We start from the raw sequence: 12,504 nt of genomic DNA, 5'->3' as shown, positions 1-12,504 counted from the left end.
GTAATAATAATAATAATAAATAATGAAATTATTTATTCCTATATTTTATTTTTCCTATTTTTTCTTTATTTCTTCATTTATTTTTAATTTATATATCTACTTTAAACCTTTTGTTTTTGTTGTATAGGTGGGAGTGTGTATGTACATGTGATGCTGGGGATCAAACCCAGAGATGCTCAGCACTGAGCTACATCCCCAGTCCTTTTTTATTTATTTATTTATTTATTTTTGTTTTTTGTTGTAAGACAGTGCTTTCCTGGGTGGTCCAGGCTGGCTTCAAATTTTCTGTTTTCCTGCCTCAGCCTCCCACATGGTTGGGACTGCAAGCTTGTGCCACCATGCCCAGATTTTCTTTCTCTTCACTTCTACTTTTCTTCTGCTTTCTCCCTTTTCATTTTTTCAAATACTTAATACTTGAACTTTCTCTTTTCTTCCCTCATCTCATTTTATTCTTTTAACTGTATTTTTATCATCTTTCAAAACTTTTTAGTTTATTATCTTTGTAACTATCATTGCTATAGTGGTAGTTGTTGGGGGTGGATATCATAGTTGGTACTTGGTTTTTACCGTACTGCTGGATTTAGTTCACTGCTACTTGATGTGTGACTGCACATTATTATTTGTTACTGTCTTTCTAGGTGGTTCTAGGGATAGAGTATGACACTTCAAGTGCTTTGAGTAGACACTGATCCTGAGCCACAATCCCAGTTCAGATCAGAGGAAGTAGATCTTACCCCATATACAACCCAGCTCCATTCAAACATGAGTGAACATTTCAACTCAAGGAATAGGGAAGATAATCCCCAGCCACCCAAGCGTGGTGGCACACACCTGTTATACCAACATTCTGGGCAAACTAAAAGAGGAACATTGCAAGTTTAAACCCAGCCTGGGCAACTTAGTGACTTCGCAAGACCCAATTTTAAAAATAAAAACATAAAAATATATAGCTCAGTACAAAAGCCTTGGGTTCAATTCTCCATACCAAAGAAAAAAAATGTCCAATCATTAGGCCCCAAGTAACCATGGTTTTAGGGGTCTGAAGTTCTTCTGGACACCAATATCTATTACAATAGCAAAGAGAAACACAAAGACTGTGGACAGCACCCCTATAAGGGGACTCTCATGCCCCTTCAGAACATACATTGCTGACAGTACTAGAGGAGTAATCACAGAGGGCATCCTCTGTATGCTTCTTGGTTTACAGAGCAATTGCATGAGTCCGCAGAAGGAGTCCACTTTTGTGAAACCTACAGAGAAAATGAGACCCTTAGACCCTGACATAATGTATATTGCGCAAATATATACTAGTCAATACAAAAAACCAAAACAAAACAATAAATCTATTTGGAAATATATTCCACTGTAATCTGATATTCAAGGACACATGACCAGGAGAAGGATGATCCCTAAAAAAGCCCTTACATAACAGTGGTAGAAATATCCAACTCCAACAGATGTACAGTTCCCAATGTAGAAACAAAAGAAACATGAAAAAATAAGGCAACATGAATCCTCAAAAAGTTACTACTTCTACGGTAGCTTATTCCAATGGCATCAAATCAGATGAAATACAACAATGGTCATCACAACAATCAATGAACTCAAAGAGAATACAAATAACTGAAGGAAATAAGGAAGACAAAGCAAGATAACAAAAAAAAGGCTTTGCTAAAAAGAGATTCTGAGGGAAAAAACAAACAGAAGTCTTGGAAATGAAAAGCTCAATGAGCAAAATAAAAGATTAAGTGGAAAGCCTCACCATCAAGCAGAAGACAGAATCTCAGGGAATAAAGATAAAGTAGAAAAAAATTATATTTAGACAGAAATAAAAAATAAAAATTATGAAAAATGCATATCTTCTATGATATAATCTTAAAAACCAAACTTATGGGTCTTTACAATACAAGAAAGTGTCAAGATGCAGACTAGAGTCATGAAAATTTTATTTGGTGAAGTAAGAGCAGAAATATTTCCAAATATTGAGAAAGATATAGACATCCAAATATAGGGGACATTCAGAGCCTGAAACACACATGATCAGAACAGAATCTCTCCATGTCATCTGGCAGCTAAAGTATAGAGTAAGAGAGTTTAGAGCAATGACAGTGAACTTTTCAGAGCATTCAGTGATAAAAACAGCCTGCTACAACACACGTGCTGAAGTTTGCCACCACTGGTACAGAGCAAAGAAATGATATTGAAAGCTACAAGAGAAAATGTCAAATTACTTATAAAGGCAAATCCATCTGAATAACAGCAGATTTCTCAACAAAAACTCTAAAGGCCAGGAGGACACAGAGTTAATGTATTTCAAGCTTTGAAAAAAAAGAACACTGTTAACCTAGAATACAATATTCAGCAAAACTATCCTTCAGAATTAGAGAAATAAAGACCTTCTAAAATAAGTAGAAACTGAAGGAACTCATGGCTGGTAAACCAGCCTAACAGAAGATGATTAAAGAAACACTGAACACAGAAAAGGAGAAGTAGGCTAACACATGAGAATTAGGAAAGACTCCAACATTACAAAAGTAACAAAAAGGCAGGAATTAGTATGTATTTTTCAATAATAATCCAGAATATAAATTGTATTAATTCTCCAAAAGATACAAACTGACATATTAGATTTTAAAAGGAGACAACTATATACTACCTGTAAACACACACACACGCACACACACACACACACACACACACACACACCTCACTCACAAAGACAAAGGAAAGTGACTGGATCAAAAATGATATTCCATACACATAGAATCTGAAGGCAAGCAGGAGTAGCTATAGTCATAGCTGACAAAGCAGACTTCAAGTAAAACTTAGAAGGGACTTTATCTTTATTGATAAAGGGAACAATATAATGATTGTAAATATATATGCACAAAATGGTAGCACACTCAATTTCATAGAACAAATATTACTCAACAAAAGAATAGATAGATATCAATACAATTATAGAGGGTGACTCCAATGACTCACTTTCACAAATACATAGGTTATTCAGACTAAAAAATTAACAAAGGAACATCAGAGTTAAACTACACTATAGATCAAGCCAGGAGTGGTGGCACACACCTGTAATCCCAGCACTCAGAAGACTGAGGCAGCAGGATTGCATCAGGTTCAAGGCCGGCCTGGGCTACATAGTAAGTTCAGAAATGAGCATTCAGACCCTGTCTCAAAAAACCAACCAACCAACCAAACAAACAAAGATTTAACAGACATCTACAGACTATTCCTTCCAACAAGAGCAGAATACACATTCTTTTGAGCACATTCTTTTGAGAACTTTTCAAAATTAGACCATATCTTAGGCCATAAAAAAGTCTTAACAAATACAAAAAAATTTAAATACTTTCATCCATCCAAATAGAATGAAACTAAAAATCAACAGAAGGAGCCACAGAAACTACACAAACACATGAAGATTGAATAATATACCTTTGAACAATTCAGTGGTCACTGAAGACATAGGGGAGGGTAAATTCCTAGACTCAAATGATAATGAAAAGACAATATGCCAGAAGCTATAGGTGGCAGCAAAAGCAGTCCTAAGCGGGAAGTTCATAGCTATAAAACCTACATTAAAAAATGTGAAAGGTCATAAGTAAATAACCTAATAATGTATCTCAAGATCTTTAAACAACAAACAGCAACGACAACAACAAAAATCCAAGAAAATGCAAACCCAAAACCAACAAAAGAAAAGAAATAATAAAGATCAAAGTGGAAATTAATGAAATAGAGACTAACAAAAAAGGATCAATGAAACAGAGATGTTTTTTAGAAAAGATAAACAAGAGACTAACCAAAAGAAAGAGAAAGAAGTCCCAAATTAATAAATTTAGAGACAAAAAGGCATTATTACAATAGGTACCACTGATTATCCTGAAGATTATTAAGAACTATCTTTAAATTTATATTCCAATAAATTGGGCAAATATAATACAATAAGAAAAATTTTTTAAAAGCCTAAACAGATCAATAGCAAGCAATGAGATTGAAGCTATAAAGTCTCCCAACAACAACAACATAAGCCCAGGCATGAATAGATTTACTGCTGAATCTTACCAGACCATTAAGGAAGAACTAAAGTCAATCCTGCTTAAACTATCCTATGGAATAAAAAGGAAAAGAACACTTCTAAATATATTCAATAAAGCCAATAATGCTCTGATACCAAAACTAGTTAAACACGCAAAAAGAAAACCACAGATCAATGTCCTTGATGGACATATATACAAAAATCTTCAGTGAGATTCTTGCAAACAGAAGTCAACCATGCTTTAAAAGATTTTACACAATGAACAATTTGGTTTCATCTTAGGGGTTCAAAGATGTATGTACATCAATCAATGCAATATACCACATAAATAGAGTCAAGGATAAAAATTACATGATTATCCCAATTGATGCATAAAAAACTTTTACAAAATTCCATATCCATTCACGATTTTTTATAGTGCAAAATGAGGTAGAAAAGGATCTCACCTCAATCTAATTAAAGGTATGTATCACAATCCCACAGACAACCTCATACAGAATGAAGAAAAACTTGAAAGCATTTCCTTAGAAATTAGGAAAAAGGGGATCTGCTGTCACCAATTGTGTTCAGTATAGCCTTTAGTATTTTAACTAGAGCAATTAGTCCAAAGAAAGAAATAAAAGAGTTACTATTAGGAGAGGAAGAAATGAAATTATGCCTATTTTCAAGTGATATGATCCTTTACTTAGAAGATTTTAAAAGCACCTCCAAAAGACTTAGATCTGATGGACAATTCAGCAAAGTACTGGGATACAAAATTAACATATAAAAAACCAGTAGCTTTTTGATACATCATAATGATTCCACTGAAACAGATATCAGAAAACAATTCCATTCACAATGGATTCAAACATATAAAATAACTAGCATAACCCTAATTGATGAAGTAAATGACCTGTACAATGAATATTACAGAACACTGAAGAAAAAAATTAATGAAGACACTAGAAGATGTAAAGATTTTTCACATTCACAGAATGTCAGAATTAATATTGTTAAAATGACCATGTTACCAAAAGTGATCTATACATTCAGTGAAATCCCCATCAAAACACCAATGACATTCTTTGTAAAACTGGAAAGAATATCCTGAAGTCCATAAACACAAAAGACCCAGAATAGCCAAAGCAATCATGAGTAAAAAAGCGCAATGCCAGAGGCACCACAATACTTGATTTCAAAATATACTACAAAGCTACAGTTAAAAAAACATCATGGTACTGGCACAAAAGTCCAATGGAATAAGATAGAGGACATAAAAGCAAACTCACACAACTATATTCATCTGATTCTTGACAAAGGAGCCAAAAATATACTTTAGAGAAAAAACAGCCTCCAGTGGTGCTGGAAACTGGATATGTATATTTACAACATTGAAATTAGATCCCTGTCTCTCACCTCATACAGAGATGTCAATGGATCAAATCCCTGAAGCTGAAACTTCTAGGAGAAAACAAGGGAAATACTTAAAGTGATAGGCCTAGGTAATGACTTCCTGAATAGGACTCCAACAGCATAGAAATAGCACAAATAACTGCAAGCATCAATAAATAGGTCCACATCTAATTAAAAAGTTTCTGAAGAGCAAAGGAAACAATTAACAAGTGAAGAGACAACTTACAGAATGGAAGAAAAATTTTGGCAGCTGCTCTTCGGACAGGATTAACATCCAGAATATATAAAGAATTTAAAAACAACACAAAACAAACAAAAGCAACCCATTCAACAAATGGGAAAGTGAATTGAGGAGATATCTATTTAAAAAAGAAATATAAATGGCCAATAAGTATATGAAAAAATGTTGAACATCTTTATCCTTCAGAGAACTGTGAATCAAAATTATATTGACATTCCATCTCACCCCAGTCAGCAGAAAGTCTATCAAGAATACCAACACAGAGGGTGTGAAGGGAGAGCAGGGACAAGGGGAAAAAATGAGAACAAAGACCTGTCATGGAAAGGTACAAGATCCCAATAATGAATGTAACTGTACTGTATACCTAAAATGTACCAATAAACTCAATTAAAAAAAAAAAAAAGATTACCAACACAGGACTGGGGATTTGGCTCAGTGGTTCCACTGCCTGCCTTTCCAGCACAAGGGCCCAATTTTGATCCCTGGTACCACACACACACACACACACGCACACACACACACACACAAAAGAATAGCAAATCAAACAAAAAATCTCAATCCTGGTAAGGATTCCGGGGGGGGGGCTGCTCAACAGTGTTGGTAAGTATGTAAAGTAATACAGCCATTTGGTAAATCATTATGGAGGTTCCTCAAAAAACTAAACATACAGCTACCATTTGATTCAGTAATACCACTCCTTGGTATATCCCCAAAGTTCAACATACTATCAAGATACCTATATACCCATGTTTATTGCAGCACAGCTCACAATTTCTGAGCCATGAAACCCCCTAGGTGATTATCAACAGACAAACGGATAAAGAAAATGTGGTATATATACATAATGAAATATTACTCAGGTATAGAAATTAAATCATGTCATTTTCAAGAAAGTGGATGGACCATGCTAAATGAAATAAGCCAGACACAGAAAGTCAAATGGCTCATGTTTTTTCTCATATAAGGAATGTAGAAAAATGAAAATTAAAAATTTATAAAATGAGAGATAACATAAAAGTAGGAGAGACTATTAGAGAAGACAAGGGGCTTGACAGGAGAACATAATGGAGACCCACGATCACAGTATGTCATATACATGTAAAAGTATGTCAAAATGAAATCTACTATTCTTTATAGTATACATCAATTTTTAAAATGACAGCAAAGCAGACATACAAATAAGGACAGAGATACCAAACTTTTATTCCATTTTAATGAGCTCAGAGGAAGAATAGATATTTTCAGCAAACAGGGCCTTCAAGTTTCTGGAAAATAACTGAAACAACTGTTACAACCCACAAGTCAGAAATGTTACTTACCCCAAAACTAGTGGGAAACTAATAATGTATTACCCAGCTGGGTGATCTCCAAAATTCGTAATCTGAGAGCAAGAGAAGCTAGAGGGTTTTCCTAGGTTTTTGCTTTGGTAACAATTCCCTCATTTATGTAAACATTCTGCTTCGCTGGTTTTTATCACTCTCATGAAGGGTCTGTGGAAAACAGCACAAGGGTAGAAGAAAAAACAATGTGCCACTCTACAATGGAGTAACAGTTTATTACACTTAGGATTTATTTTGCTGTACCAGCTTTCTGTCCCACCATGATGGTTTCCGGATTACGTTACCAGTAAAAGCTGATAAAAGGACAGCAGTATTCAGCGTCCGTCCTGCCACATGGAACTAAGGGTAGAAAAATGAAAGTTGGACTTCAAGGTATTTTTAAAACTTCGAAATTTCACAAAGATCATCTAATCCCGGTTTCTCATTTTAGGGATAATTAGAGACCAGAGAAGGGCAGCGTAACTGCTCAAGATCACATAGTGCAGTGATAGCTTGGGCTATGGGTCTCATTACTGTACCCCACCCCTCTGCTAATCGTCCTGTGGATAAAGGGAGCTAAGTACTGTGGATGAAAGTACTAAGTACTTGGATTCAAGCAGTCCTTGGCCAGCCTGTCTGCAGCCACTTCATTAAATCACATCCCTCTTTCCTCTCAGTGCTGTGCTTGGTGGGACTGGCCACCCCCACCCCTTGCTGTGCCCCATAGCTTCCTTAATTCTGCTTTCTGTTCTGTCCCTGCATCTGTCCCGCAGCCCAGCTGGCTTACCTTTATTCTTTCCTTCCTTACTTGTACTGCTGTGGTCTTCCCACTGGCTTCCCGGATGCCACCCCCAGCTCTATAAGGGAAGAAAAGGATAGGGCCCAGCCAACCAGAACAGGGTCGAGGCCACCTGCAGCTGAGACACAAACAGCATCTGTGTCTAGGGCTCACTTGGTGACCCAGCACAGAGAGAGAGAGAGAGAAAGAGGCTAGGTTCACACCGTGCCTTCACTACTGTGCTCAAGCTGTCACCACAGTGTCCTTTACTGTCCTACCTGCCACTGTCTCTCATTCTTAAATCCTCCAGTCGGTTCAGCCTTCATCTCTTCAAATGCCACCCCCCTCCGCTCCTCGTCACTAGCTTGTTGCTGGAGCCTATGGACCCATGATGGCTGGAACCTCCTCGGGACAGCACAGTTAGCTCCACATTATCACTGAGCACAGCTCCCGCCCAGCCAGTGGAGCTTGTGCAGTCGTGCGTGTCAGCCTCCTCTGGAGGCTGTTCTTGTCACTGGCTCAGCCCCGCTCTGGGACCAATACCTAGGTCTTTGTTTTTGCTGGTGGAGGAGGATACCCTCCCCCAAGTCTGCATGGTAAAGGGCCCTCTCAGCCCCACCTCCAGGACACAGCCCCCAGAACATAGAGCTGGCAAGGAGCACTGATCCCAGGTGTGGGCGTATTGATCGGGAGATTCTACCCTGCCCTGGATTGTGTTCAGTCTAACATGTGACTGCGCTTCTGGTCTCTACGTCTTTTATCCCCATTGTGCAGGAAAGTTTGGTGTGAAGGCCTTGGACTTTGGGGAACTTTAGGTGTATTAGAATCCTGGCTTTGCCCTGTAAGCAGTGCCTGAATTTAAAACAGATTTGCAACTTTCTTGAGCCTCTGATTTCTGATCTCGAAAAATAACTTATTCTTTGGTTTATTTTGAAAATTGAAAATTTGGTTATTTTGAAATTACATTTCTGAGGAATGCAAATTAATTGTAATAACTAACATTCACAGAGCCCGTACTCTTATGTCGGACACTCTTCTAAACACTTGAAAAATGTTCCATCATTCTCTAAAAATCCTATGACACTGTACTGATGATGGAGAAACTGAGTGCAGAGCTTAGGTAATCTGGCTAGGATCATACTGCTAGCAAATGGTGGAATCAGAGGTTTCAGTTGGGCAGTTGGACCCCACTGGCCAAGCTCAACCTCCTGTGTGTCTTGGTCTGCAACATCTGTGGCCTTTCTCATGTTTCTTCTATGCCTGGTGTTGTGCCCATAGATGAGGGAAGGCTCTACCTGTGTCAGGCAGTGGGAGGAGCCCCTCTATTGTGTGCCATGGGACTGTGACACACGGAGCATGAGCCTCTGCTGGGAAAACAACACAACAAGAAAAGCTTTATCCGACAAGGAGGCCTGACCAGGATCTTAACTTCCCTGTAGGGCCATGCAAGGACAGACACTAAAGAAACAATCTGACCCAAAGTAAATTGGAATTTACCTCTTCCCAGATTTTACCCATTACATTAGAGCTTTCTTGGATTCATTTGTTTGTGGTAGTCATACTGGGTAATTGCTATTGGGATGAATCAGTATTGGTGGTAACCTGAGAGCTTCTTAAAACATTTGAAATGACTAAGACGACAATAAAGTTAAAATTTTTTGTTGTTTGCCAGGATTTTTAGGCACCTCGTATGTATTATGTGTTCTTACTGAATCATAAAGCAGACACTATTTTCTATCTTTGCTCTACTGCTAAGGAAAGTGAGCCTTGGGTGACACTAAATCATTGGTCCCAGGCCAAGGAGCTAAAAGGGGCAGAGCCAGAATTTGAATCCAGACGTCCTGTTCTAAAATCTCCACCTGCACACGTTGGAAAGCTCCCTGACATTACTGGAGAAGCAGCCACAACTTTGGGTCAGTACACTGGACTGTCACACTTTTCAGTCCAGGTGATTGCCTACAAAATCAAGACTTTATGGGTATGATGCTGCAGGCTGCCCGTAGACCAGAGGATGAGTAAAGCTGAGGGTGGTGCAGTGCTATCAGATAACCTCTATCACGTGGCTTTTTATTTTTTCTTGCCTCTATGTACCAAGATATCTGGACGGGGCCATTCTCACTTCTCTTAGGTTTTATCTGCATGTTCAGTGGAGGGCTACATGGCTTACATGAGATTTCAGTTGTAGGAGCCAACACTACTACCCTGACTTCCCACCCCCCATACTTACCAGCCGTGTGGCTTGTGGCAGGGTTTCAACCACTCTTAGAGAGAGTAACAGCATATACATAGTGGACTGTAAGGACATACTTTTACAACACTTGGTCTAGCATGCAGCACACAGGAATTGTTTAATGAACGGAATCCACGATTATTATCCCAATTTTTATTCATCTCATTTATTGCTTCCTACTTTTATTAGTTCATGGAATACAAATGCAAAATACCATCCGAATACAAAGATAAATAGGCCTTGCTTTGCACTCCAGACACACAAATACTACTCAATCATAGTACTATAGAACGAAGTACATATGACATCACAGTGCCCACAGCACATAAGAAGGCCTAGAGAAAAGGTGAATGATCGCAACAGGAGCTTCTGGGAAAGACTTTCTGGAGGAGGAAGGACAGGGATTTCCCAGGATGAAGGGTGATGGGTTGGAGAACAGCAGGACAGGAGCAGAGAGTTACCAGAAGTGTACAGTTATAGTAACAAGCTGTCAGCAAGAGAAGTCAATGAGGACACATGGGTGGAGGCATTTAAATATGTGGATATAGAACCTCAATTTTATCCTGTAGGGAGTCACTGATGATTCTTGAGGAAAGGAAAAACATGGCCCAACCTTTGTTTTAAGAAAATAGTGAAGGGATTTAGCTCAGTGGTTCTGCCACCTGCCTCACAAGCACAATATCCTGAGTTAGATCCTCTGCACCAAGAAAAGGACAGAAATAATACAACCTAACCTTTGAAAAAAAAGAAAAGAAAAAGCAAAAAAACAATTGGACAGATTGGGGGGGGGGTTCCTGGGGATTAAACTCGGCTCCTTGTGCTTTCGAGGCAGGCAGTGGAACCACTGAGCCAAATCCCCAGCCCTACAACTGGACAGATAAGTTGGAGACAAAGATAACAAAGACAGGGGATCTAGTTAGATAACTACTGTGACTACTTTCACTCAGTGACTGACCATGAAGTACACCCCGATTCACTAAGAAAGGGTTCAGCAAATCCATTTTACTAAAGCAGGGCAATGATGTACACAAACACATTGTCTAAAGGTTTCTATGGAAATGGTTGAAACAAAAACAGTGCTACTTGTAATATTAATCTTCAATTATCCCTAAACTTACATGATTAGAAACTTATTCCCTCACTATGCTGGCTAAACGTATTGGAAAGAAAACATATTCGTCCATTCTTCTAATTTCTTAGAAAACTCCAATGACCACAGTACACTGCAACTTGTTAGTAGTCAACTGCAAGAATATTTAGAATTATTTTCTGCTCATATTAAAATCTAACCCATATATGATAAAGCTGGGTAAGGTTGCTTCTTAGCACCTATCATGCTTTCGCAAACAAGGGCATTGTTGCTGTCATTGCTTACTTAAAATGTGGCTGCTCTGAGCCAAAGATCCCTTCCTGACCTCATTTCACCTTCAGTTCCTTTGTTGGTGCCTCTGTGGAACTCATATGGACCTGGATCCAGTGGTTAGCTGTGGCAGGGGTAGAAACAGCAAAAAAGGCTTCTAGGGATTTCAGGGCCCAGCCCCTGGACCCTTGATTACAATGCCTGCCTATGGGGGTGCAAAGGTGGCCAGGACCTTCTGCATTGCGACGGTCACAGCCACTCTGCCACATGGGCTTGTATCTGGTTGATACGCTAGGCTTCACGTAGCCTGTGTTTTTCAGGAGAAATAGTCTCTGGTTATTTTATTCTTCAAACTCATCAGCTATTTCACAGCTAAGACTCGTTGTATCCATTTGTATGTCCCTATAGAGCCTAGAATAGTGCCTGTCCCCTGCGACTCAGCAAGGCAACACGGGGTTGGGAGTCACAGCTCTGAAGTTCACCTGCAGGATTTAGCTCCTGGCTCTGCCATTTAGTACCTGACCTTGGGCACATGACTTGTCTGCTGTAGGCCTCAGTTTCCTCACAAGGTTTGTGAGAAGGTTAAATGGGTGTAGAGCTCTGATAGTGCTATCTCACATGCGGTAGGCCAGAGGTTAAGGTTTCTAAACAGCGACAACACAAAGACAAACTTAGACCCTGAGAGAATCACAAAAGTTACCCTCTCCTTTTACAGATCTGGACAACGAGACTTGGAGATGCTTGATATCTAACCTATGATCTTCACACACTGGGGCACAGAGCTGAGATAAAGACTGAAGTGTGTCTGAGTGTGTGTGTAGTGCTCTTGTACTACACACTGATACACATAGTGATTCAGAGAAAGCCTTAGAAGCCACAGGCATGGATTTTGGTCTCTGCTGCCTTATTATAACATTCCAGAAATGTCCTTTGACAAAGACAGACATGAGAGGAAATATCGCTTGTCCTGCTGGGGCTTTACTTGTTGCTTTGAGCATGAATTTAAAAAAGAAAATCAAAAGTGAACGGACAGGGTCAGAGATTTAGCTCAGTGGTTCCGCCGCCTGTCTTGCAAGGGCAAGGACCCAAGTTCACTCCCTGGTACAAAAAAAAAAAAAAAAAAAAAAAAG

General features: G+C 38.9%; 1 protein-coding gene across 2 annotated transcripts in view; it reads left to right on the top strand.

The window, feature by feature from the left end:
- Positions 1 to 12,504, top strand: part of Blnk (B cell linker) — an 80,650-nt gene that overhangs the window by 34,610 nt on the left and 33,536 nt on the right. The window contains exon 1 of one of the 2 annotated variants that reach the window (XM_033761301.1): positions 9,460 to 9,697. The exons of the other annotated variant lie outside the window; for it this stretch is intronic. Coding sequence (XP_033617192.1) covers positions 9,475 to 9,697 — 223 coding nt within the window. The 5' untranslated portion in view covers positions 9,460 to 9,474. Of the gene's footprint in view, positions 1 to 9,459; positions 9,698 to 12,504 lie in introns of those variants that run through there. 2 annotated transcript variants of the gene reach the window in all.

Source organism: Fukomys damarensis, unplaced genomic scaffold (genome assembly GCF_012274545.1).
Source record: "Fukomys damarensis isolate Sample0158 unplaced genomic scaffold, DMR_v1.0_HiC HiC_scaffold_8, whole genome shotgun sequence".
In the NCBI taxonomy this organism is placed as follows: Eukaryota; Metazoa; Chordata; class Mammalia; order Rodentia; family Bathyergidae; genus Fukomys; species Fukomys damarensis.
This window is presented reverse-complemented; position numbering and strand designations above follow the sequence as displayed.